General features: G+C 47.4%; 11 protein-coding genes across 11 annotated transcripts, besides 4 other annotated features; 4 read left to right on the forward strand and 7 right to left on the reverse strand.

Moving 5' to 3' along the window:
- Positions 1-449: 449 nt before the first annotated feature.
- FPSE_09232 (uncharacterized protein) lies at positions 450-1,300 on the reverse strand (the record flags this gene model as incomplete). Its single annotated transcript, XM_009262349.1, has 4 exons — positions 450-653; positions 710-789; positions 842-932; positions 986-1,300. The coding sequence occupies 4 exons, from the start codon at positions 1,298-1,300 to the stop codon at positions 450-452; spliced, it is 690 nt and encodes a 229-aa protein (XP_009260624.1).
- Positions 1,301-2,219: 919 nt separating this feature from the next.
- Positions 2,220-3,057, reverse strand: FPSE_09231 (uncharacterized protein; the record flags this gene model as incomplete). Its single annotated transcript, XM_009262348.1, has 3 exons — positions 2,220-2,404; positions 2,582-2,672; positions 2,725-3,057. The coding sequence occupies 3 exons, from the start codon at positions 3,055-3,057 to the stop codon at positions 2,220-2,222; spliced, it is 609 nt and encodes a 202-aa protein (XP_009260623.1).
- A 527-nt stretch (positions 3,058-3,584) lies between these two features.
- FPSE_09230 (uncharacterized protein) lies at positions 3,585-4,179 on the forward strand (the record flags this gene model as incomplete). Its single annotated transcript, XM_009262347.1, has 2 exons — positions 3,585-3,840; positions 3,893-4,179. The coding sequence occupies 2 exons, from the start codon at positions 3,585-3,587 to the stop codon at positions 4,177-4,179; spliced, it is 543 nt and encodes a 180-aa protein (XP_009260622.1).
- Positions 4,117-4,176: a microsatellite.
- A 351-nt stretch (positions 4,180-4,530) lies between the features above and the next one.
- FPSE_09229 (uncharacterized protein) lies at positions 4,531-5,181 on the forward strand (the record flags this gene model as incomplete). The annotated part of the gene is made up of 2 exons (XM_009262346.1): positions 4,531-4,783; positions 4,844-5,181. The coding sequence occupies 2 exons, from the start codon at positions 4,531-4,533 to the stop codon at positions 5,179-5,181; spliced, it is 591 nt and encodes a 196-aa protein (XP_009260621.1).
- Positions 5,094-5,183: a microsatellite.
- Positions 5,113-5,177: a microsatellite.
- A 635-nt stretch (positions 5,184-5,818) lies between the features above and the next one.
- On the reverse strand, positions 5,819-8,058 carry FPSE_09228 (uncharacterized protein; the record flags this gene model as incomplete). Its single annotated transcript, XM_009262345.1, has 4 exons — positions 5,819-6,875; positions 6,991-7,235; positions 7,566-7,948; positions 8,019-8,058. The coding sequence occupies 4 exons, from the start codon at positions 8,056-8,058 to the stop codon at positions 5,819-5,821; spliced, it is 1,725 nt and encodes a 574-aa protein (XP_009260620.1).
- A 3,435-nt stretch (positions 8,059-11,493) lies between these two features.
- On the reverse strand, positions 11,494-13,247 carry FPSE_09227 (uncharacterized protein; the record flags this gene model as incomplete). The annotated part of the gene is made up of 5 exons (XM_009262344.1): positions 11,494-11,966; positions 12,018-12,432; positions 12,483-12,522; positions 12,607-13,073; positions 13,167-13,247. 5 exons carry the CDS (start codon positions 13,245-13,247, stop codon positions 11,494-11,496), a joined length of 1,476 nt encoding a protein of 491 aa, XP_009260619.1.
- A 507-nt stretch (positions 13,248-13,754) lies between these two features.
- Positions 13,755-13,777: a microsatellite.
- A 1,544-nt stretch (positions 13,778-15,321) lies between these two features.
- On the reverse strand, positions 15,322-16,197 carry FPSE_09226 (uncharacterized protein; the record flags this gene model as incomplete). Its single annotated transcript, XM_009262343.1, has 2 exons — positions 15,322-15,914; positions 15,963-16,197. 2 exons carry the CDS (start codon positions 16,195-16,197, stop codon positions 15,322-15,324), a joined length of 828 nt encoding a protein of 275 aa, XP_009260618.1.
- Positions 16,198-18,180: 1,983 nt separating this feature from the next.
- FPSE_09225 (uncharacterized protein) lies at positions 18,181-19,281 on the forward strand (the record flags this gene model as incomplete). The annotated part of the gene is made up of 2 exons (XM_009262342.1): positions 18,181-18,360; positions 18,466-19,281. 2 exons carry the CDS (start codon positions 18,181-18,183, stop codon positions 19,279-19,281), a joined length of 996 nt encoding a protein of 331 aa, XP_009260617.1.
- A 465-nt stretch (positions 19,282-19,746) lies between these two features.
- FPSE_09224 (uncharacterized protein) lies at positions 19,747-20,867 on the forward strand (the record flags this gene model as incomplete). The annotated part of the gene is made up of 3 exons (XM_009262341.1): positions 19,747-20,159; positions 20,214-20,730; positions 20,784-20,867. 3 exons carry the CDS (start codon positions 19,747-19,749, stop codon positions 20,865-20,867), a joined length of 1,014 nt encoding a protein of 337 aa, XP_009260616.1.
- Positions 20,868-21,841: 974 nt separating this feature from the next.
- Positions 21,842-23,884, reverse strand: FPSE_09223 (uncharacterized protein; the record flags this gene model as incomplete). The annotated part of the gene is made up of 3 exons (XM_009262340.1): positions 21,842-22,946; positions 22,995-23,737; positions 23,783-23,884. The coding sequence occupies 3 exons, from the start codon at positions 23,882-23,884 to the stop codon at positions 21,842-21,844; spliced, it is 1,950 nt and encodes a 649-aa protein (XP_009260615.1).
- A 1,165-nt stretch (positions 23,885-25,049) lies between these two features.
- On the reverse strand, positions 25,050-26,249 carry FPSE_09222 (uncharacterized protein; the record flags this gene model as incomplete). Its single annotated transcript, XM_009262339.1, has 1 exon — positions 25,050-26,249. One exon carries the CDS (start codon positions 26,247-26,249, stop codon positions 25,050-25,052), a length of 1,200 nt encoding a protein of 399 aa, XP_009260614.1.
- Between the last annotated feature and the right edge of the window lie 12 nt (positions 26,250-26,261).

The raw sequence follows: 26,261 nt of genomic DNA on the forward strand, positions 1-26,261 counted from the left end.
TGACGTATGCTCTCTAAATGCTTTTATTGCTATTCACTTACACGACAGAGAACTGCCGGGGATTGTGAACTAACTAGCCCTAGCATGTAAGCGAAAATCTATCTTACATATTTAACTCATCCTTGCACCATTTAGACTCACTAGGCCTTACGAGCGGCACATGCTCATGATTTGGTTAACCGTTTAACTGTTGTGTTAGTAATTGGGAAAATACACAATGGATCACTCAACTGAGCGCGAAAAAATACTGCCCGACAAGGTCGCAATGCGACATTACTTGTGCATTGTACTGTTACTTATTTGCACCATGCTCTCACGTCTTATGTTGCTCATTCAAAACCTCATTCCAAGATTCTGATTGTTTCCTATCTTCCTATCCTAGGAGTATAAATGTTCTGGCCACCTATTTGGCGGATTCCGAACCAAGAAAATTCGTGAAATCATATCCATTAGCAGGCCTTGGCCTTTTTGATGAACGCCTTTGCCAGCTTAACAGACTCCTTGACTACATAGTCTCCCCAGACGGGAATGTAGCCCAGATGCACGCTGAGATCCTTGCCACCAGCTTCGCAGAAGGGGTCGCCCTTGTCGCAGACCGAAACTGTCTTTTTGGCGATGCTGTCGCAGCCGGCCGGGAGGTTACGAGGGAACATCTGAGGAAAATGTTAGTTGATTGTGACGAGTGTCGCTTTCTTCTTTGATGACTTACTCCGCTGCCAACGCTAGTTCCGACATGGAAGGTCTGGCCTTCTGTGAGACTTGGGTCGCCCAAGAGGATGACAGAAGAAACTACCAGAAGTTAGTTATGCAGAGTCATAAAATGGCATCGACTTTCTCTTACTCTTGTCGGTGACGAAGGAAGGCTGGGGCAAGGTGGCAGGGAATCCGGTAGAGCTTGCACCGCAGATGGTGTCCATGATGACATGAGCACCCTGGAAGAAAGTCAGAAGGTAGATTTAAGAGGCCATTGTGTCTCGAGTCTTACCTGAGAGTATCCCATGAGAACCAGCTGGGTCTTGGGGCAGTTCTTCACATAGGCCTGGATGACAGAAGTCAAGGTGCGAACACCCACGGGCTGAGAGTCGAGGTACTCGTTATACAGGGCAGGGTACACAAGAGCTTCCATGTCAGATCCGGGGACAAGCTTGAGGACTTTCTCGGCCAGTTCGCCCATGGCGCCAGGACCCTGGGGCTCAAGACTGCCGCGAGCTACGATGACATGGGCTCCTTTGGCGCATGTGGTCGGTTCGGCGGCGACGAGAGCCACGAGGAAGCTCAGAAGGAGAGTGAAAGCGATCATGTTTGCGTCGTACTCGGTATCTGTGAAAGCCTTTGGAAAGAAGTTAGAGGATGAATTTATTTCGGGAGCAAAAGGAGGAAATAAATAGCCTACCGGGATGGCTAGTTTGATCTTGACGAGCTGCGGTGATTCGGAGCCGATATTGTAGGGATGGAGAGCACATAAAAAAAAGAACTATAAGAGAACGAGGAACAAAGATTTATAGATTCTTGCTGCCACTTGCTCAACAGTGCCAACACCATGTAATTCACTTTCAGTTATCCCACGATATTCGATGTAAGTTGCCTACCAGTTAAATCGTGGTAGCATCAGACCCACACGATCGAACGCTCGGAACCAAAAAAGCAAAGAAAGTAAACGAGCCTAGTACTTGAACGTCAAATGTTGCGAGCTTGCACCTGCGCTGGAGACGGCAGATATCCATAGTTAATGGTCGACAGGGTCAAGGTCTGGGGTAGTTCCGATCAAGCCGATATGGGCTTTTCGGACCTTTGTCTGTATCGGGACTCTTTTCCATCTGTTTATATAAAAGCCTCGTGGAGAATATGCGGCTATAATGTATACTGTCTAGTAGAGGAAAGGCTCTCGTGGTGGACGTTAGATTAGACGGTTCTGCCGAGCATGATTAGCGTTGTAGTCTATATCCCAGTTGAGTTTATTTTGCGAATCCGAAAGACGTGACTGCATGTCTAGTTTAAATCCACCATGTAACAGGTCTTGGAATATATAGAATGGATCCTTTGATTGTGCAAAACCTGCTTGTTCAATCATCTTAACGGTTTTGTTGGGTCGAGGCTTGGTCATGGCTTTGTTTGTTTGCTTGTCTATCTCTTGGCAGGGATAGATAGCAATCTAGATTGAGCCAAGTGACATGGGACATAAGAAGTAGATTTGAGTCGACATAATCAAAGGACGCTAACTAGGCAAGATGGAACATGGAAACAGCAAAATCAGCAGCCGTTTGTCCATACGTTGACACGTATCTCATATGAGTGCTCAGGTCATGGCCTCCAGCCTCACAGAAAGACATGGTCTTGCCAGAGACGTATCGGCATCCATTCGGTTTTTGACGAGGGAATATCTGTCGATTCGAGTCAGCACTTGCTATCTTAACCCGAGATATCTACTGCTGACTTAAACTATCACCCTTGCTGCTCCTAACGTGAAAGGCCTGTCCCTTTGTAGTACTCGGATCGCCCATCAAGACAATAGCGGCAACCAGTTACAAAGAAATGAGAAAATCGAGAATTCCAAGCTTTGTGGGCTGATCGTTTCACTTACTTTTGTTGGCGATGTTGCGAGGCTGTGGTTTTGTAGCTGGGAAACCGACTGAACTTGTACCACACATAACATCAGCGGTTATATGAGCCCCCTATTATTATTCAGTCATATATTTATCATAGAAGGCAGCACAGTTGAACTACCTGAGAAATCCTGAGAATAATCATCTTTGTTTTAGGACAGAGTGCAGCATACAGTTTAACCACTTTGGTAAGAGCTCTGACGCCTTCAGTCTGAGACGGTTTGTAGGGGTCGTAGATGGCTGGATACTCGAGAGCACTTATGTCCGAGTTGGGAATCTTGCTCGAGATATGCTGGGCGACAACTCCGATGATGCCAGGCCCCTGGGGCTCGAGACTACCTCTGACAACTATGATATGCGCTCCAGAGGTGCAGGTTAAGTTTGTGACAAGATTGCATCCTCTGGCGGAAACAAGAACGACGAGCAATAACAGATAAGTGATTAAGAAGATCATACTGTGTGGTTCTGAAAGTAGTATATTGAGATTGGCGATGGGTCAATGCAATATGTTGATCTGCAAAAATGACAAGGGAAGGGGCAAACCAAGTAAAAAAAACAGACAAACAAGCTTGGGTTCACAATATCAGCCATGGCCACGTCTCATGCCATCTTTATGCATTGCAAACAGCCGCAACTGATATATATGTTCATATATACCACGATAACACACAGCAATGTCCTCTGTCTCACAGTCAAACGAATCAACATATAAATAAACCCAGAACTAACAATCCAGTTCCAAACAGGCTTTCTAGGATTAAAACATTTGAATCAAACGCCCCGAAATTACCCATATATTAAGAAAGCGTGGTTAGCCGATTCGTCATGTCTCATTATTTGGCGGTTCAAACGAAAAAGCAATCATGGGTTTTTTTTCAGCCCTCTCTAAATTGCAGGACGGGGCAACCTCACTTCACACTTACACAAACAAGCCCATTTTTCCATTTTAAACACGGACATTTCATCTGATTCGTTTGTACAATGCCATCGTCTACTTTGGATGACTTGGTGAAGGCACCAGAACATCAAATCAGGGCTATCCTTCGCGCCCTCTGCCAGGACCAGGGTATTCGCGACCGCGTCCTAGGACACTTGGACGATTTACTAGCCACTGATGATACGCCTACCAACAGTAAGAAGCGCAAGGCTGATGACGAGCTCTGTATCTGTGTCCAGTGCGACGAGGCCTTTATCAAAAGTGAAAATACTGATGACACGGCATGTTATTACCACTGGGGTGAGCAGCTGCCTACAACCGAGAAAGATGGTAACTGGCTAATATCTCGTAGGAGAACTTGAGGTTGACTACGATGCTGATGCTTGGGCCGACCACGATGAAAGTTGCCATGGGACTATAGATACGGAAGAAATGCGCAAAGAAAACCCCGATGGATTTATCTGGACCTGCTGCGACAAGCCAGGCGGTGGTGAAGCAGGGTGCAAACTTGGAAAACATGAAGCCGATCCCGCAAAGTCGAGACGAGAGACGGGGTTTGAACCAAGTGATTCTGACGAAGAAGAAGAGGAGGAGGAGGAGGAGGAGGAGGAGGAGGAGGAGGAGGAGGAGGATGAGTGATGATTTTTCGTGTCATCTCAAACATATATCGCAGTAGATAAGGGTAACCATTTAAGCAAAATATTACCTGAACGTATATACATATGTTTGAGAAGCATGCAACACTTCCAATACGCGCTTCTATCCTATTCTTTGCATCAAACATGGAAACTGATATATATACAATGTACTTTATCCAGATTCGTGAGCATAATCGTCATTGTATGTTATCGAGGCTTTAGAAAGAAGCAATTATTCTCGGTAGTATAAATACCCCAACAGAGCACTAAAACACCCAGACTACTCCTCAAGTCCTTTATTCAACACAAAACATATCGAACACCACCAACGATAATCACAAACAAAACGAAAATGTCAATCTCACTTGAAAATGAAATGGTGCATCTGGCACCAGAGCACCAACTACGCGCTATCCTCCTCGCATTATGCGACGACTCGTCTGTATGCAAACGCGCTCTCAACCACTACCGTGCTCTCAAAGCCGCCGACAACCCAACCACCGGACTCAAGCGCAAAGCCTGTAACGATTTATTCGTCTGTGTGCAGTGCGACGAGGCGTTTACAAATGAAGATAACACCAAGACGTCTTGTCGCTACCATCATGGTGCGTTGGGTTAGCTGCGGTTGGCAAATACTAACCCTTTTTTTTTAAATTTGTTTTTAGGAGATCTTGAAGTAGACGACTCAGAGGATTTCTGGGCTGATCACGATGAGGATTGTCACGGCGAGATAGACACGTCTGAGATGCGTGAGGAGATGCCTGATGGCTTCAAGTGGTCGTGCTGTTCTAAGTTGGGTGGCACTAGGGGTTGCACCAAGGGAAAACACCAGGCTGATCCAGCTCGATCGCAGCGAGGTGGTGATGTTCCAGCAGGCAGCAATTTAAGAAAGAACCACGGCTCTCATGGTGCCCCTGCTGAAGAAGAAGAAGAAGATGACGACGACGATAATAGCAGCGATGATGAGGATGATGAGGACGATGACGAGGGTGACGATGAGTAATGTAATCTTGGTAGTATGCAGTATATATTCGTAAAATGATGGAAAGTATATGCTTCAAATGTCAACTGTACGTACAAATATTCATTCATCTAGTCTTAAAACCATTTCATTTCAAACAAGGTAAAAATAGATTCCAAAACTCCCAGCCTATGGATGATGTTGCCCAACGGATAATTGCTGCTGTCCACTTCACAACCGCTCCGCCGACACCAGCAAACAGAGATATAGATATCAAGACAAGAGCCAATGAACAATGCATAAGCAAGCCCCTGGCTTTTGACAAATATTACATGACATAAAAACGTTAGAATAAGTCTTGTCCCAAATCACCAGGGTTTCGTTAATAACCCGGTACTCCGTGCGCCTGAATGCACTCCAATAATCTTTCATCCCCTGCAAACCTTTGCTATGTTTCTCCGGCGACATTTGTCATTGTGCCACCTAGCAAATTTCCAAATAAGTAAAATGTGAAACAGTCGTACCCAGACAGTGATCGTTAGCCATCGTCTTTGATCGCCAACGACTTGTCTGTAGAATGTCGCCCAAGAGGTGTTGGCTCAGGCAATGCTGCACCGTCAGGGCTAACGTGCCTTGAGCTTGTTCCCGAGGCACCAAATGCATATGAATCGCGGGATTCTTATACTCCCATGACGGGCACCTTCTTGTTTCGCTTGCCCAGCAGGGTTGCGTTGTCCAAGTTGAGCTCAAAGGCTCCGCGTTGGCGGTTGCGGTCACGGACCTGCTGTCGAGCTGCCGCAGCGACAGTCGCTGAGTGCTGGCCATAGCCCTTCTCAGTTCGCTCCCGCTCGCGACCCCGAGACTGTTGTTGTTGTTGCTCCTGGTCTCGGATGTTGGCCTTTCGCATGCTCTGCTCGAGAGCCTTGGTCGCTGCGTTGGGCTTGGCGTCATCGTTTTCTTGGCCGTCGATCTCCATATGATCTTCGTCTTCCTCTTCCTCGTTGAGGCCACCGAGGAATCGTGCCGGTGTGCCCTTAGGACCAATCTGTGCCCTTCGCTTGCCCTCTTCTTCCTGACGATGCACGGCGTAACCGACATCAAACACCTCGCGCAGGTTAACAGCACCAGGAGATCGGAAGTCGTATCGTCGGCCAGCTTCCTCAAACTTGGTAGCATCAAAGGCGCGGAGCATACCATCGGCCTTCTTCACCTCATCCCGAGGAGTAGGTCCGTTTCCGGCAATCCAGGGATGAGCCAAGAACTCAGTGATCGTGTAACGCTTCTCAGGATCCACGGTCAACAGATGGCTGATAAGGTCCTGGGCAGACTTGGAGATCTCATCCCACCAAGGAGACAAGAAAGTGTACTGGCCCTTGGCAACCTTCTCAGTGAGCACCTCGATGCTCTCATCGTAAAATGGTGGGAAACCGCAGAGCAGAGTGTACAGCACACAGCCCAGAGCCCACATGTCGACTGACTTGGAGTAGCGCTCGTCCTTGACGATCTCAGGTGCTGTGTAACCGACAGTTCCACAAGGTGTCATGGTCTGGTTGTCCCAGACAATCTTGGAAAGACCAAAGTCGGCAATCTTGATGCGACCAATTCCACCAGCACCCTGGCCAGGGATGAATTCACCCTCATCGACCTTGTCCTCGTCACCAGGCTGCTTGGGCTTAGGGTGCTTTGAAGGCACCATAGGAATGGGCTCAAACAGAATGTTCTCAGGCTTGATGTCACTGGTAGGGATGTTAGCGATGTTTCCAAGGACGTGCAGGGGCGAATGACGTCAGGAGGGGCATCACCACCACCTCTGACATCAACCATCAGCTCCAGGGGAGGAATTCAACGTACCGGTGAACGACGCCCTTCTCCTCGTGGAGATATTCTAAAGCTTGAGCGACCTGAAGAATAACGTGTCGTGACAATTCCTCGCTGAAATATGTCAGGCGAACAATCTGGTGGAAGAGCTCGCCACCGGGGGCAAGTTCGAGGACGATGTAGTAGTATTGTCGGGATTCGGAAAATTCGACGAGCTTAATAATGTTGGGGTGGTCAAGCTGACGCATAATTTGGACCTCCTTGAGGATGTTTGATCGCTGGTGACATGTTAGTATTCTGCCAGGCATACCCGCGAGTCTGAAGGCTGGCCATCGCCGCCGTCAAGACAGCAGAAACTGACTGTAGGCGGGATAGCAACAGGCCTTGAAACAAAAGGAAATTGTAAGAAAGAGCTTCTCGCACCTCTGCTGCCTTCGGGACTTTCTTGAAGTCCGGATGTAAATGTTTGTTTCCCTATAGAAGGGGACAACCCCGTGTTGGTAAATGGGGACCACAAGAGAAAGAAAGAAGAATTAAAGAGCCAAACGCATAAATCATCAAACACAAGGAGAAGGGCCGCCAGATACGGAAAGCCCGGTCATGCTTACCTGCATGCTGTTCATCTCGTACTTGCGCACGACTTTGATGGCAACCTCGCCTTGTACGCCTGTTGTGTCGCGAGCACGGTAGACATTGCTGAAGGCGCCGTCGCCCATCTTGTCGACAAGTTCCCAGCGCTCGAGGCCAGGGTAGCGAGGGAATTTACTCTTACTAGCATTCTCCTCAGCAATAAGCTTGGCGAGCTTCTCGTCATCAACGCGCTTCTTGCTCTTGCCGCGTGAGTACTCGTCGTCGCCATAATCGTGGCCGGCGGGTTCTTGTGAGCGTGCGTAAGTGCTAGGGTCTGAAGCATTCTTATGCTGGACTGCAGGCGCTTGCTGCTGTTCTGTCTTTCGTGGGGCCTCTTCTGGGGCGGCACGAGCTTGCTTGCCTGGAAAAGTAAATATCGGAGTCTGATTATAAGGCAAGCCAAAGAGGCAGAGAAGCATTGTGGAACATACCGTGTCGAATGAAATTCTTAAGTTGCTGGATGGTAGACATGGCTGTGAAGGTTGTCGCTAAGGCGCGACAATTCGCCTTTAAAAGAAGAGGTTGAGAAGCCTTGGGCTAACTTTGGTGACGAGAATTGGATTGGATTAGAACGTCTGGAGGGCGTTGTGGTTGGTTTTAACAGGCGATACAGCTAAGGACGGATCTGGCTGATCTAGTCTATAGCTATTCCGTCTTGAAAGGTCGTGCGAGTCGTGATCATAAAACGTGCGCTTTTGTTGGCGTGGGATGTCGCAAAGCGCGGGCAATATTATTATAAAGACAAAACGGAATTGTCTTGACAGAACAGGGCTGGACTGAAGACGATGCGGGGTTTAGCAGCTCTACTCTAGCGGACGCGGGAGCGGTTCTGTGTATTGGCGTTCTTGCTGTGATGGCGTCGTACAAGTCGTGATAGAGAAGAGATGGCTATGTGGTACAGTTGGTCTGACTTTTGATTTGTTTTTATCAAAAGTGACACGGGAGATATGGGGGGAAGAAAGAAGAGAAGTCGTCGAGAAGGAAGAAACAGGAAAAGGGAAATTGGATAAAAACTGCCTTGCGCTGGGTGCTGGTGGTGACAAGAGCCCGGTTCTTTTTGACGGGGGGGAGGACCGAGATTTGAGAGGTGACGGAAGGGAAAAGGTGGGCAGCCCACTTTCACTGGCAGCCCAGATTTTAGCAGGATTCTAGGCCAACGCCAGGCGAGTCGAGTGGGGATGGGGGCGTTCCCAGCGGGAAACCTGGAAGCACACAAGGCCCTGGTTTTTACCTAGGTACTGTTTGTCTGACAGGCTCTGTGAATGCCGTAGAGGTATGGATGTAACACTCAAAAGGATGAGTACACGAATAGGAATCCGGGAGAGTGAGGTCACTGGATGACTGGGAGAGCTGAATCAATCTCTATGGAGTAAGACTATCTGCCCTGAATGCTTACAAGCTGGGGGAATATCCTATCTGGCTGAAACAGTAACAGTCCCGGTAAAAGGTGAATGACGATGGCAACGGAAGCTAAGAAGGACGAGGTAAATAGTGGTGATAGCGGGGTACTGATTCAACGGTGAGACTTGTCGTGACGTTGACAAGCTGCTGCTTCTAGACGCGAATGTTTAAATTTCGATGCAACCGAACTGGAATAGAAATTGCAGATGATTTGCTATTAAAAGAGCAGAGCCTCTTTATCGGATGACAATCACTCGTTGATTCTACTAATCTGTCTATACTCGTCGTATTGACGTTATGCTGTCAAAAAAGATTGACATGTATATGAAGTCACTGAAAACGACAATCAGTACAAGACGCCCCGCGATAGCGTCACAACAGCCGCAGCACTGCAACTGTACTACAAACCACTACTGTACAAAACTGTCAGTGTCCCTCTCTAGCGGGAATGACACACGCAAGAAGGGGTCCAGGCCGTCTCGAAGGTGTCACACCCACGAGGACGGCAGCAGTGATGATGACAATGATGGCATCACCTTTTTCCATCCTCTTCTGTTATTAATTCACACAGTCTATGCTTTTGCTAGGATGCGATGCATGTGCTCTGCTTCTAGTGTGGCTGGCATCATCGTTTTTACCGAATCATCTGGCACATGGCCCAAGAGGCTAATACCTCATAACTACATCCGCCGTTTCTTTTTTTCAATCCATCGTTGCTAGTAGAACCTCCAGTAGAATGCAAACAAAACACCCGAACATGATGGAACCCTTGCATTGTTGATGTTATTGCGATAGCATGTAAATGGTTCTCCTGGCGAGATCTCCGGCCTATGACGCCGGTGACGACATCACTCTCTCTCATAGTGGATATATGCCAAATGTATCCGCCCAATTATAGCTACTCATAAGCCCTGTGATGTCTTGGCTCTCGGTGGCGGCTGTTCCAGTGGGTTGGCCGCTGAGGATGAAATCACCAGCAGCCTCAATTTATACAGGACAGCCCTTGAGCCTGCTACTCCAAGGTTCCCCGGCCCGGGATAGTTTCCATTCCACTAATGGAGCCCAACCTTTTATTTCCCCTTACGAGATGGGTTTCTCCTGATGAGCTGTTGTAATTTCGAATCTTTAAGTCTCTTTGTTTACGAGATTTGGATCGATCGATAACTTTAGCCTCCACATCAAGACCACTCTCATGGTAACATCACTTTTGCATGTCATATCCGTCGTATTACTCTATTCAAGGAGATCTTTCCCTCAGCGAGCCATTGATATCTGGTCACCTGTATCACAGTATAGTAAGTGCCCTCTCACTTCTGTAAGAACTACCTCACTGTTGTTCCTCTATCCGTGCTTGCTTCATCTGTTGACAAAAATGGAAAATGTTGACCCCTGAATGCTGATCATGACGATGCTGCACCTGATTACTGTCTAACCCCCAGAACAGACCCAATTTGCTATTATTATACAGACAAATGCAGCCAGATCCAAAACCGGCTTTTTTTACCCTGAGACCAGCTGGATTTTGCTTACTCAATAAAGAACATGAACTTCGGCCTCGGGATAACACAAGAATTAATTCGCATTACTTGGCTTTTTGATGTCTGCCGTTGCATGCTGGCCCGGTCTGGATCTCTATTTCAAACCCTGGCTGCATGCAACAGAAAGCCAAGGTTGATAATACGCCGTGTTGATTGGGTTAAATACAGCCAGGTCTCATTGCTCACATGCTAACATAGGAACATGTGCTCCGTTTAAAAGCAAAAAAGAGGCCTCTGTCCATTTGACGAAACAATGTCGTGGACAGTTGGTTGTCTCTTTCATCCGGCCTTGGTTTGTATGGTCCGAGTCCTCCATCGACACAGCCCATCCTGGTAGTGAGGAGCTCTGTGCGAGGTCTAGACCACCAATCGTCCCATTTCCGTGGTGTTGCCAGTCGCAGTACTTTACGCACCAATGACGCACCTGACAGTATAACTATATCTCTGTATCTCTGATAAGCACTGCGATGTGTGACTGTAGATTTTCTCTCGGTGCCCAACTTTCCCATTCAATCTTCATGACACGACTGGCAACCTCACTGCTCACACAGTACCCGAGCTAGATTTACCAGGTTTTTTTTATTAGTAAACTGCTACAGTAACCTTGAATTATGCTTCTTGGCTGGACGCTATTCCTGGCAACTTGAGTTATTATCTGCAGGTCAGATCTCGGCACTTGCAAGCGAGCGAGTTTGAACTACAATCCGAGCCGGGAATCTTTATGGTACCACTGGATTGGAAATCCAGTTTCTGAGCCATCATTTTTCAGTCAAACAACGCGACACACCAGAGTCTGACAAGTAACATTGAAGTATATACAAAACTGTATGTATGTTTGAAACACAGCTCGTGAAGCACTGGGCTTCCGCTACCTGCTTTGCTAGCACAGCCCCATAGCACTAATGTGTATGAATGTCGAACTCATTGAAAAATGTCGCAATAAACAAAACATGCAAGAACTCGCTTCCTACAACTTGTAACAACGATAAGGCACCCCATGCGCTTCAGCATATTCCCTCAACTGCCGGTTCTTCCAGCCATAAAATAGTCTCAGGCCCAAGGCCATCACAGCAACAAATAGGAGCAAAGCAGCATTGACCCAATGCCCTGTTGTAAACCCGCCTTGTCGTTCTGATGTCTGATAAATCCAAACACCCGGGATCTGTCCGATTCCACCACCGATACTAACATTGAGGGCAATAGCAAGACCCGTGGAAGCGGTTGTGAATACATTGGAACTAAGCCATCCAAGCATAGGTGGCATGCATGCGAAGGAGCCAGCAGTTGCCATAATGAGGCCTCCATACCGGGCTTTGTATGAATCGGCTGGAAGGGCGGCCGATACAATGAAACCAACGGCGCCTACAGTTGCAGCCATGGCTGTGTGAATTCCTCGGGCGTTGAAGTGATCAGCAGACCAAGCCACCAATACTTGACATACTGTATTTATGAAGTTAGACGGATTTCAATCTACGGTGACAGAGGACTCACCATAAGCAATGGCCCATGGAGGGACAGTCATCAGCTGTGCTTTCAAATCAAAATACCCCAACCCAACAGTAATCGATGGTGCAAACAAGCTCAAGCTGGCAAATGCAGGTCCAGATGCAAAGTAAATGGCGTAGTGAGCGTACAATCGCCAGTCCATCAGGGTTTCCTTGGCCTCAGCCCAATTCATAGTCGGGTGTGATTCCTTAGAACCCTCATAGTACAACCGGTGAATGGCCATGTCTTTCTCAGCCTCGGACAACCACTTTGCCCGTTCCGGGTAATCGGGCAAGAAGAAGAGGACCAGAAAAGCTGCGAGACAGGACGGGATGCCCTCGATGATGAAGAGCCAGCGCCAGCCAGAGAGACCAGAAACACCGTTCATGTGACCAATGCCATAGGCAATTGCGCCGCCAAACTAAATCGCTGTAAGTGACATGTTAACCGAAAAAGAGAGGCGAAACTTACTGCACCAGCAAGAGTCGCAGATGCAAGGATGAAAGCGACGCTATGATTGCATAGTATAAGCATCCAAATAGTTGCGAGACGCCACAACAAAGGCTGTTAGAGGCCGAGAATAGCAAAGACTTACCGAACACTACGCTCGTCGTGCTTGTACCAGAAAGTCAAGTAAAACACCAGTCCAGGGAACAATCCAGCCTCGAAAACACCCAGCAAAAACCGCACGGCCGTAACGCTACCGAAACTGTTTGTTGCAGCCGTAAGAATTGTCATGGCACCCCAGCAAAACATGAGAAAGGCGAGCCATCGGCTGGGTCGGAGCTTCTTGAGGAGCATATTGCTTGGAACTTCGAAGACGGCGTACGAGACGAGGAAGACCATGAGGGAGATGACGAACTGATGATCGGACATGTTGGTCTCGCGCTGCATATCGTTGTTTGTCGACGAGTTGAGGATCATGGCATTTCCTATATTCGTTCGGTCAAGGAATGAGAGGAAGTAGATGGCGGCCGATAATGGGATGATGCGCATGTCTTGCTTCCAGAGAAGACCCTTTTCGAGCGGGCTCATGGCCTCGCCATAGTGAACAGCAACGCCCTGAAAGAGATATTGTTAGACACGAGAGACATATCCGGGGTTTGTTGCTATGCGCGCATGTAGCGCAAGGCATAAGGAGAGGTGGGTATGTACATCTTCTTTTCCGAGAGTTGAATCGACATCGTCAACGGCAGCCGGAGGAGGAAAAGGCACCGGGATGGGATCCTTCTCCATGGTCGCCATCCGGCGTATTATTTAGCAGCGTAGGCCGCGATGGAAAGGTGGTGTTGACGGTTCTGTTGATGGTAAGATGATACGAGCCGTAGTCGAGATCGACAGGAAGGGGGGGGCAAAAAAGATGTCCAGACGTTTTTGTCTTGTAATACAGTAACGGCACAGTTTCAATGCTATACGATTGATCCTTTTTCGGATGATAAGAGATAAGATACGAAATTCAAGAGAAACCCGGGAAAATTTAAGATGAGAAACAAACGCCAAGAGTGGGTTATACCCAGTGTTATATGTATAGAGATCTCAAGACCCCCGGAGACGAGGAAAGAGAGAGTCGAAGCGGAGCAGGAGCAACAGCAACCGAAGTGGGTGGGTTATAGAAGGTTGATAAAGAGGGTGTCAATGGGTGAGTTTATTTTTCTGGGCGTTTGGCTCTTGACTCTTTTGGGATCCACGACATCGAATAAAGACGAGGCAAAGACAAGCAAGGACAAGCTTTGAGGTAGGTACACAAGACAAAACAAGACAAGACATCCAACAGGTTGGATCATAAAATGCGGGGGGGGGAAGCATCGGCCTTTTTACAACCTTTTTTTTTTCGCTTTGGACTTTTTTCTTGTCGTCTCGCATTGCCTTTCGGGGATCGAGGATCCACTGCCGATCAGATCACCATTTGGCTAAGTTTCTTCGGCATTGCTTTGCTTCCAATGACTCGCCGTGGCGCTATCGACAGGACCTATCCTGACTCTAGGTTCCCTTGTTTTCTTGGAGTCGTTATCTCGCAGCTTTTTGGTCTATTAATTCCCGTTGACCGTTAAAACCGTTCAATGTGCTGTACAATGTTAAAATACCTACTGTAAGCTGGTCACTTCCCGGTTTGACAACTCACCCTTCTCAGTAAGCGGCGATACGACGCTCGTTTAGTCTCTCTTGTTTCAATAAATCGTTGTTACACCACTCAATGCCCTTTTCATGTAGATGTAACCGTGATTGTGATGCAAGTAACTCTACCCGCACTCTCCACGGAAGGCCTCTCAAAAATGATTCAGATGATCCGATTGTATCTCGTTCGCTTCGTTCTCACGTCTTTCTGTCTTCTTGTCTTCTTGTCTTTGGAAACCCCCACCCATGCATGATCTTCACTCGTATATCCGAGCCACGCATGTGACCCAACAAGGTAAAATTTTGAATCAAGACGGATTCTCATTTGCAGGGCGACTTAGACTCGAAGTTAGAGTCGAAAAAGAAAAAGTCATCAAAAGTGGAAGCTCCGCTTTGGCAATCCTACTGTACCTAAGGTAGACTGTCAACTGTGACACAAAAGCCCAAACAGAGCGGGGGCATAAGACAGGGAATAAGAAGCCCAACCCAATGCGTGAGCCATTCTAGCCGTAATGGCCCGATTACCTTATATAAAACGTTTTCTTAATAACCCTTTGCTAATTTGCTAGTCTCTTTGCAAATTGCCATTGGCTTTTCTCTCCTCGCTCCACGGCCCATTTTGCTCTTTGTACAACTCGGTGATGGCCTCTTCAATGTCAGGTTCTTCGGCTCCGGCCTCCCGGAGTGGGGGGGGTCCGGTGCCGGAACTTGTGGAATCAGGATGAAGATCATTTGCCTGTTCACAGACCACAGCAAATCGTGCCGTCCAGTCAGAAGCCCAAAGCATCCTAGATAGGAATCCCGAAGAGAAACAAGGTCATCAATTGAGTCTTCCCTGTTGCATTAGTGCAACCCACCCCCATGGCACATCCTCCATGTTCAATTCCATCATCGCGAATCTTCCAATTGCATGTCCGACGTCGGGTTTGAGTGATGTTCAGCTGATCAATTCATCGATCGATTTCAGCTATACTTGACTGCAGTATCTGACTACATATCCCCATCCATCTATCCATCCATGCGATGCATCATGTCGGTAATGGTTCAATAAACCCCGAGCAAGCTTCCCTATATTGACATGATCAGCGTATCTATCACCGTGACATCCGCTAATTCAACTATGTCACTTGACCACTGCACAATGACGTTAATACAAGAAACAAATTCATAAAATTGTTAATCCTGTACATCAGATCTAATCTTCATCCATCTCTTCCTCTGATGGCCAGACGAACCACGCCATGACCATACACAGCTTCAAACCAGCGGCGATCCACAGGGCTCCTGTGATGCCGACAGAGCTCTGTGCAAACAAACCACCTACAAACACACCAAAGAGAAGAAGTAGTGGCGCAGCTGCACGTTGATTCCTTGAAACGTTGTCAAGCGCAAACAGATCTTTGTCTGAGAACAAGTCACAATACACACTCGTGAGGACAAGACTGATGAGTGCGTTTTGCTTCAGAGCTCGACTCGCAACCGCCTGTCCGCAGCTCTGAAAGGCCATGAGTACTATCGGCAGCAGCACATTCCATGCAAGGCTATCTGGATTTTGACTTGGTGGGCGAAACGTGACGATAAGTGCCGCTGCGCTGGTAAGAAGGGCCTGGAGGGTGAAGGAAGCACAGAGTACCCAACGGCGTCTAGGTGAGAAAAGACGGTGGAAACGGGCGAATAGAAAAGATCCCAGGCAAAATGACGCGATAGACAGCGCGGATTTGTACAGACGAGGACCGGGTGTTGATGTCATGAAACTTGCGAGGCCGAGACCGACATAGACGGTGTTTCCTGTTGCTTGTTAGCATTTTCCCCCTTTGAGATATGACTACTACTGACCAGTTTGCATAGATACAAAGGTTCCCCAAACCTGAATTGAGGAGCTATCAAGCAGTCCAGTCACAACATAGCAGATAAGGAGCACTGCGTCTGCCCATGAACAGGATAATTCGTGTTGCAGGCGATGCGTCCAAGTCTTCTTGTTCAAAGGGTTGATCGGTGAAACCCCCAACAATGGCGTTTCCTCGTCTCTCACGTTGTTGCTGGCAGTGTCAGACCCTACTACTCGTACCATGACGCCGATCCAGATGTTTAAAGACCAAGGTCTCTGTGCCTCAATTGAGTAATGATGAGAAAGAGTAAGGATGTTTCCAGTGAAACGATTGAGAAGACGTGAAGTTCAAAGAAAGATTTGGTGCTAACGACCCTTATGACGCCAGCCGAGTACTGTAAGCGAACCGGTTGTTATCGTATACCCACTTTACGGTAGAGGCAGGACCAAGAAAACCGCCGAGACGATGGTAAAAACCAGTACTAGATTCGGCCTAATTATTGATGAGACGAACTGTATATTCTGGCATGATATCGTTGAACAGGCCTTGGTGAAGAGGTTTTCTTTGCACTATGGATATTTTCCTTGCTCTTGAGTAACATCTGCTTAGGCGGTCTTGTGCGATGGTGACGCCTAGGACATACACTACAACTCGGACGGCGTCATACATAAACACTAGGTCATCCATGTAGGACAAGAAGGCGGTTGAGGATAAACTAGTTACCTACGCAATACCTAAAAATAACTATTTTGGTGGAGGTGAATATTCCTCTTCGTTACAGTCGATAAGCTGGCATACATAATCCAGAAAAGCGCTAGAGTAGCTGTAAGTTGTAAGCCCTCCTCAACATCGACCGAATTTGACAGGATAGAGGTGATATATACGGCGTGTCGATACATCGATCTTGATAAATAAATAACAAGATTGTTGATCGATCTTGAAAGTATAGTCTCAGAAGCACAACAGTAGGTAGGTAGAGGTAGGATGGGTCATGGAGGAGCTATATTCAGTCTCGATAAAAGTATGGATAACATAACATAATGTTGTAGTAAATTTTTTTTTATTTTACTGTTAAACTCATATCTCTTTACTGATCGAATGAGTACTTCATTTATAAGTATGGATAACAACATGATAATGGTCCACTCATCACTGTCGAACATACCTACCTACCTCCCTACTAAGCTAGCCACCGATGGCTTGAAAACATCTGCATCGGAACTATAAGGAGATCGGAGCAGACAAACAAAACACTCATGTTTCTGATATTTTCCGCGAGATTCGATGATCCGTTTTGCCGCCTTGGCTCGTGGTTGGGTATCTTAATAAGCGGCACAGCAATCCTTCAGAGTCGTGCTTAATGTGACGGGCTTTTGTTGATGTTTCGTCTCGTCTCAGGAATGCAGCTGCAGTAGTTTATCACTTTGGGGGACCATTGGCTTTTTATCTCATCTACCGATTGATAAGAGTGACTAGACTAAAAACAAGGGGAACAGAATGGAGGCCTCAGAGAAGTCAAGGGTCATTATTAAACATGTGATGTGAATTTATATTGTGGTCATGGAAATTGGAAATGGAGTCTTTTGAAGATCCAACAAGGGGTCTCGACCATGCTCCCGGTAGACGGTCGCTTCGGGGTTTAATAGGATCCGGTAGAAGGAATAAATAGCTTCCAATCTATTTCGCGAGATTGTGCTGTCCCTATAATTAGTCCATTCTAAACGAGAACTGAAATTGGAGAGTCATAATTATACACTCGAATGATGTTTATTTGCTGTTATTGGGATAGCTGTCATTAGCGATCAATAGCCTGGCTAGCATCAATGTTCAGGGTCTCACGTGCAGCTGACACCACTGAAGCACCCCCTGAGATATGCCCGATGTCTTCCGCCCGGGCTATGAGAGGAAACCGGGTTTCCACTAGACCCAGTTCGGTCCCTCTCCTCTCTCTCGCCTGCATAGTAATATCGTCAAAGAGTGAGCGAGGCTGATTCCCATCTCATCCAATACATACCTTACCTAGACATTACACGACACAAGCTGAATAGGGGCACGAATCAGCTTCAAATTGTCGTTGGTGTCTTTGTTTTTTCTAAACATTCACTCAACCCATCAGTTCTCAAGTTAACAACACGATTAAAGTATTCGATTTCGTCTCAACTCTCATAACGTCATTGTTATTGTCAGCATCAGAATCTGTCTGTTTTCGAGCTGAGCCATCAGCCATGATGCTCAAGTACATCACAAAGCCTACGAGAAAGGGCGTCGCTGATGCTCTACTCATACTGGCTTTAATTGGAAGCGTCATATCAGTTATACTCGTCTTTATTGTCTTTATCGCGGGTACCACAATCATTCGTGGCGATCCTGACCATCTTCTCTGGAGACCACTGGCTCTAGTATCAGTATGTTTCACCAAACCTCACTTTTATCTCATATATCTCATAGATCAATTTTTTGAGCTTCATCTTCTACTTCCCGGCTCTTCCAAATAACTAACAATTACTCAGTTTGATGGTGTTATCTCAAACAATGACACCTCGCGCTTCTTGGTGCGCCTACACTGGTATGCCAGTTCTTTTGGATGGGAACATCCCACAGCGCCCAGAGGTCTTCCCAAGGCTGGAATTACTTCTTCTGGACTACGATATCACTCTACTATTGTAAACGATCTTCACCAGATTGCTTCAACACTTCGGCTTCCTGAAGATACCTGGAATTGCCCCAAGCCCGGTCCATATGAAGACCCGTGCGGCAATATCTTCTTTGAGGCTTGGCGAAGCTTTCTGGCTAGCGGGGGGCTCCCCATTCCTAGCTGGAACGTTTGGATTAACATTGTCGCCGCCCTTTTGCTGGGCACCATGGATATATTCCGTGAATGGATTATCCCCAACAGACCTCACTGGATGAAGTGCCGGTGCATCATTGGCAAGCGATGGTGCCCTCTTCCTAAGGGCAGTAAGGAAGAGATCGAGCAGTTTGACGATTACGTCTGGGACAAGGTGCGCCTTGCCTACTGGGCCCTTTCGGCTGGTTTCTTCGGCATCGCCGCTGGACATACATGCCTCAACTCAGTATTCTTTGTCCGTTACTTGAGCTACTTTGAGGAGCGATTGCCCGATGGCATCAGTATGCATGGGAGGAGACGACTGGCTTCCGAGATCCTGCTCTGGGTGGCTTTTGGTATCAAAACTTTCGGTGCACTCTGCATGGCAGTTAGGTGGAAGCTGAGCAGACGGCCAAGTGGCTGGACGGATGGACAAAACCTTGGTCGCATCGATCGTGCCAAGCCGAATGGTACAGATGGAGCAAAGTACACTGATTAGGCGCATGGATATAGAATGATAAAACTGTTATACTTGATGATTGTTAAATAAGGGAATATAGACGGATCTTACATTTGGCCTAACAACTAAAAATGCCATCCATTATCATGAACCTCTGCATGCCACGAACGATGGAGTGTGAGAAGCCAATATGTCATGAGATTTAATAAAGGAAATCATTCTGCTTCAAGTATGTATGTAGTTAGACTACGAATATGCCAAGACTAGTATGGTCTTATCTCCCCGCGGGGAAACGTCTTGTTAGTTTGCCGATCTCAACGACCGGGCCGGTGCAGGTAGTGTTTGGGGGCACTCTGTCGGTGTCTATCCCGGCATCTGTACACCGGCTTATATGAAGGCAGAGCTGTTCCTACATGCAATTGACATTCACCAAGGGTTCCCTTTGATATGACTTAAGTCTGTACTCTATACATCCAGTCAAGGTTTAACTTAACCAACCTGACGATGCTCTCATCAACACGTTTCCAAGCCAGAGCCCTTCGGCAAGTCATCTCGAAGCAGCCATCTCACTCAATTAGCACTTCTGCCGCCAAATCACGCCTCATTACTCCCTCAACACAACTAACTGCCAAGTCTCTGACAACCTTCAACTCTTCTACGCCTCGCTCGGCATCTTTTGCTACCAGTGCCGAAGCAACTGCGGAGCCAGTGAACACAAACTTTGCTGCGGTTGCAACAGGCGGAATTCCCTACCCCGGCATTCCCAAGATTGAGGACCCGTATAAGAAGCGCCAATGGCAACTTGAACATATGGCGGGCGCCTTTCGTGTATTTGCCCGTATGGGATTCACCGAAGGAGCAGCGGGACATATCAGTGTGAGAGATCCCGTTGACCGTAATACATTTTGGATTAACCCGTAAGTTTAATCATTCACCTTGTATCTGTTTCTTTATTGATATGTTTGTTGTAGAATGGGAGTTCACTTTGGTATGCTCAAAGCAAGTGACATGGTTCACATCAACGAATATGGCCAAGTTATCGGCGGTAATCGTGTAGCTGTCAATGCAGCTGGTTTCACAATCCACTCAGCTATTCACAAAGCCAGACCCGATGTTGACGCTGCATGCCACGCGCACTCTAAATACGGCAAGGCATGGTCGACTTTCGGCAAGCCTCTCGACATGATCAGCCAAGACGCATGCATCTTTTACAAGGACCACAGCGTATACTCCGACTTTGGGGGCGTTGTCTTTGAGGACGACGAGGGCGCTCGCATAGCTCAAGCTCTGGGCCCCAAGAACCGATCAGTTATTCTCCAAAACCATGGCTTGTTGACAGCTGGAGGAACTGTTGATGAAGCAGCGTATTTATTCTCCCTCATGGAGAGGACGTGTGAGGTTCAGCTCTTGGTTGAGAGTACCGGATTGCCCAGGAACACTATCAGCGATGAGGCCGCCGAGTATACGTATCGATATAATGCTGACCCGGTAAGTTCTTGTGTCTGTGAACTAGCGAGTGATTTAACTAATTTTGTGAATAGAATACGTTATATACAGAGTTCCAGCCTGACTTCGAGTATGAAGTTTGGAAATCCAATGGAGAGCTTCAGTCTGGGGTCAATTAAAGTAGGGCAATAGTAAGACAATACAGTAAGTAGCCTATAGCGTAGATATGGAACATTATGTATATTTATATTCACCACAGGGCCAACATATGCATATCCCTACTTTAATGTTCCCTTGTCATCAGGATTGTAGAAAACCTGATACTGCTTGCCCAAACCTTGTATAGTTATTATGCTATCTTAGACCAGCTCTTAGACTGTCTATATTTTAGCCCGTGTTCATTAAAATTGACTCTAGAATCTCAACCTCTCACAACTTGGCAAGTACTATCTTTCCTGGAGGCATCATGACTGTAAATATCCCACTTACAGCTCTATTACCCAAAGTTAAGGCCACCTCTAGATGATGATTCCGCTTCCAGTCTATCCCAGGAACTAGAAATTGAACCATATATTTTAGCTTCCCACCATCTGCTCCTGAGAGCAACGATCAGCTTCATCAATCTAATGAACGAAGTGACTATCAAACCCATTTAAAGATAAACTAACAAAGGGGGTATCGTCATGATCACGGGCCCCAAGGCCACGCATTATACTCTTGCCTCGTGTTTCCTGAGTCATCTCAAGCCCAAGATGGTGCATCAGGTTCCATGTCCGTGGATTTTGATCAGGATTGACTTAGTCCTCTGGGTATTGGGCAGCTAAGAGATACTCCGACTCTATTTCTAGCTTCAAGCACAGCGCATGAGACAACTTCTCAAGGGTGTTCTTATTGTAAGTATTCATCTTTTCCATTTTCTTCTGAGCAGCTAACTGATGACGTTGTTGCTCTGTACTGAACTTCTAGAACTTGTCTTTCTACTGTAGTGTGCCAGCTTGATGAATTATCATCAACAGCTTAGGGGACATGTCAAAATAGGATCCAGAGCAGACTTCAACTGACTAGACGTAGGCCATGAACCACTAATTCTGACAACAAAAGACGTTACTCCACAAACCCCAAAGTCAGTCCTTATCTCAAATCACCCACCTCCTTATCCCTTCAACAATGTCTTTCTCCACCACTTCTCTTCCTCCTCCAGCCAGAGCTTCACATTCTTCGGCTGACTAAATCCATGACCTTCGCTGTCCACAACTATCAGTTCAACCTCGCCACCTGCCTTTTCAATAGCACTAGCCATCTCCAAAGCCTGGTCCAGCGGCGTGATCTTGTCCGCACCACCGTGCAGAAGCAGCAGTGGAGCCGTGATCTTGTGGGCTTCAAATAAGGGACTTCTCTCGCGACATATCTTGTCCTTTTCGCTTCCATCTACATCTGTTGCCAAGACCAAGTGGTCCGTATAGTCGGATTCCAGCTTGTGCGTCGAGTCATCCAGACGTTTGATGTCACTTACACCCGAGAGACAAACTCCACCAGCAAATGTCTTTGCATGACGGGTTAAGCTTCGAAGGGTGTTGTATCCTCCTGCACTGACACCGGTTATTCCAACCCCCCCAGCCCTTACTTGGCCAGTCTCTGTCAGATTATCTGCAAACTCGGCAGCATCGTCTGAATCCACCAACCCCCAGTTTCCCCAGAGAGCATTGCGGTATGCCTTTCCATGAGCACACGAGCCGTTGTAGTTGAAAGCCAGAACCGCATAACCTCTCGAGGTAAAATACTGAACGCGCGGTTTAAGGCCTGGACCTAGGTATGATGTCGGGCCGCCATGACTGATCATAATGAGAGGAGGAAGGTGCCCTTCTGGTGCCTGGTAGTCGGGGTTATGAGGCAGCCAGAGAAAGCCATGCAGTTCCCGTTCGGGAAGTCCCTTTGATCGGATAGATTTCAATAAGGGCTTGGAACAAAAGGATTCGGGAAAGCTGTCGTCTGTGGAACTTCGTAATTCCTTGATTTGGCTTGTGCCTTCAACGTCAATTTGATACAGAGCCTTTCCAGTAGTGTCACCAGCTCCAATGACAAGAACTGAAGTATTGCTTAGTCGAGCTACCGCGTCCAGGTTCACTTCGGATAAGCGTCCAGTGTCGCCAATGTCATTCCAAGATTTAGACTCCAGGTCAATGAGAACCACTCTGGATTGTCCAAGAATGACAGGGGCGGCAACAAGCTGTCGTTCAGACAAAGGTACATAGGTATGACTGAAGCCATTAGCTGCATTCTCAAGTTGAAGATGTAACATCTCTCACCATCCTTGGAACCACCTTAGTTCGCCAAACTCAGCATTGTCCAGGCCCTTCACATTCACTTCCTGCTGCTCATCGCTGCCTGGAAAGATATGAAACAAGCGACGGTAATTACCAACCTCTTTGCCAAAGAACAGGGACCCATCTGGACCCCATCTAGGCTCTGCGACTCCTTCACGGTCCTTACCTGCGATGAGACGAATGTCAGATATAGAACCCTGGACGTGCCATGTTGCAGTATAAAGTCTCGCTGCGTCAAAAGGCAGCTCGGGATGGTTCCACTCCAGCCATGCAAGCTTTGATCCATCGGGACTAAATGAAGGCTCGTAGTAGAAATCAGCAGTATCGAGTATCCTCTTCACTGTGTCTTTTGTTCGAGTATTGATCGCCACGATGTAATTGCGAACGCCATCGGGGGTATCGTGCTCGTGGTCCTCCTGGTTGGCGACCACCCAGTCAGACTTCGGATTTGCCTCAAAGTTAGAGTATCTCAGCTTTGGGCCTCCAGCCAGTTTGAAACATTTCATGCTATCAGGGTCGACAATATGAACAGTGTTGTCTTCGTTGGAAAATATGATGCGATCATCCGGTAGAACGGCATATGGTGAGCCTCCATACTCATAAACAGAGTTCTTGGCATTATACTCTGCCGGAAGAACCTCTTTTCTTCCATTCTTGAGGATCTCGACAATCGTCGTGCTCCCATCTTCGCGACTTTCGGCGTAGAAGGCCCTTCCCGATTCGAGCTACGCCCATCAGTAACTTCCCTGACCAAGAACAAGAGAGCCTACATTAACTCGTGGTGCCGAGAGTGATCTTGTCTTGGATACTATAGAGTCCAATGAGATAGGTGATTCCCAGTCCCCGAAGGGGGCTGTCGTCTTGGACGCCATGACTGGGATTGAAGTTGTTGTTGAAACGAAGTTCAGTCATAAATGCGGGGGCGGGAGCACAAGGATATTACTTGCATGAGCTGCCTCGTTCAATAGATTACTGTCAACCCGATCGGGTGCTTACTCTCATCAATATCTCATACTTCATGAAACTAGAAATGAAATAATTCAGTAAGACTAGCCGACAACTATCCGTCAAAAGATACTTCAAGATGAAAGTGAGGGTTGTGGTGATACCCACTTTGTTCTTGGGTGAGATGCCTCACTCATATCCAAAACAAATGGTACCATTTACAAGCAATTTTCATTGAACAAATAGTCACTTTCTCACAACTACTCCTCAGGGAACTCGATACTTGGTGGCTATACGATATTTTCAAAGTCTAATACTGACTTTGTCCCTCACTCTGTAGCTAAGAGTAAAAAATCTACAGGGTTCACGATGATACCTAGTTAATAGTTGGACAAGGATGAACAGCGACGGCATATTAATATTTCTTGCATTCTTATTATTTCATTAACTATTAGATGGAGTGAAATACACAGTGTAGAGCTATATCACCTACTGTTAATTTGGACTTATTCACCTTGCCCTCTTGTGAGAGCGACGTTGTCCTTCTGTAATACGTATCGTACAATACTAGCCATGCATACACAAACTTACCATGTCATCACAACAAACTTCGCGTGGCGTCCCTGACAGCCGTCGACGCCAGGAACAGCATGCAAGGTACGATTCGATCCCGTCTATAATCGTCAAGAAATTCATCCAAAGCAGGTCCTGGTGTACGTCATTGATCCACGTGGTGCACTGCTCAGTACTGTATTGCTCGCAGGAGAGTCGTGGTATATGTCTCGTGATGTTGCGCTGTCGCATGTCAACACCATAACCACATGACCCACGTGCCGTGATACACGCGGTGGTCACGTCAAATGCTGCAGGTACATCAGGCGCGGCATAGTACTCAGTCAGGGTGCTAAAAACAGGGCATTCTCACCTAAAAATGACCACCAGAGCCTCTTTGTCAGGGTCATATATATAGCAGAGTGATCATGTTGAGAGTGGAAGTAGCAAGAAATGATTAGAAAAACAGTTAAAAGTCATAAGATACAGGTATCTATCGCTTGCTTCAAGTATATACAAAGCACCCTGCCTCCCCAAACGCTAATCCAGCCTTCTCCAAATCACCGGCCGTTTCCTTTGACTATCGTGCATAGTTTTTTGAATCTTACTTAGTGATTCTTCGGGGCTCCGGCGTATGTCCATCAGGACTGAGCTTTCTCGGCGGTAGGCATGGGTTTTTGGCGAAGGGGAGGTTGAACGACGAGGAGACGGGATTCTCCAGGCCGCAACGGATTTGTACTCAACATAGCAGGACGCGGTAGTCTCCTGTCGAGGAGTTGGTGTGTTATCGGACTCCGGGGTATCGTTACAGAAATCGAAAGCGTCGCTAGCATCTTCAGGAAATTGAGCGGTAGGAAATTCGTCCTCGTCTTCGAGATCGTCCTCATACTCTTGAGGTTGCTCCCCTTCATCCATGGTGTCCAGTGACGACTGGCTCTCTGCACAATCCGAATCCGAAATGACGGCCTCGTCATTATCATCGGACTGTGAGGTCTCATCGTCGTCGTGAACGAGTAATCGGGGCAAGTCAGGAAGAAAAGGCCCTGACACGGACCCAGAAAACGACATGGAACGAGAAGGGGGGTTAGAGGAGTATCGGTGCGACTCCATAGGAGACGAAGCAGAAGACTCATCTGAGTGCGCAACCACAGAGTGGGGCGGCGAAGGAGGCGCCTGCACGATGGAAGATGACCGCATGTCTGTGTGAATAGACAGGGGGGACTTCTTCTTCATGACAGGCTCATCGTCAAAGAAACTTGAAACACCGTCGACGCTGCTGGCCGTAGTGCTGTCTGTCTTGACGCTGTTGGCTTCGGAATAAGAGGATGAAGCAATAGAAATAGTATCGTGATCGCGTTCGTTACGATCAACGTAGTTAGCGGGGAGGTAGCTTGCAAAATAACGGACGATCGAGTCAAAAGATTTGGTGCGGAAAAGTTGAAGAGCATGCTGCCAATGCTCAGAGTCCATCAACTTGGGGTTGGCGATGATCTCAACGGCGAGAGACTCGAGGGATTCGTGTAACTCGCAGAGCCGTTGTTGTTTTCGCTCAGCCATCAAGCGGTGGAACTCGTCGACGGTATCGGCATCGTGGGAAATTTCGTAAACGTCATGATGGAAGGCTTCGGGATCTTGGAGGTTGAAGGTAAAGGTGTTGTATTGTTGGTGGAGGTTGGTAAAGAGGTCATCCCTCTTCATGCCGAATTTCCAGGCAGGCCATGCTACATCTGGATCGTCCATGTCGAGGTCACG

The sequence above is a fragment of the Fusarium pseudograminearum genome, chromosome 1, assembly GCF_000303195.2.
Source record: "Fusarium pseudograminearum CS3096 chromosome 1, whole genome shotgun sequence".
NCBI classification, from domain to species: domain Eukaryota; kingdom Fungi; phylum Ascomycota; class Sordariomycetes; order Hypocreales; family Nectriaceae; genus Fusarium; species Fusarium pseudograminearum.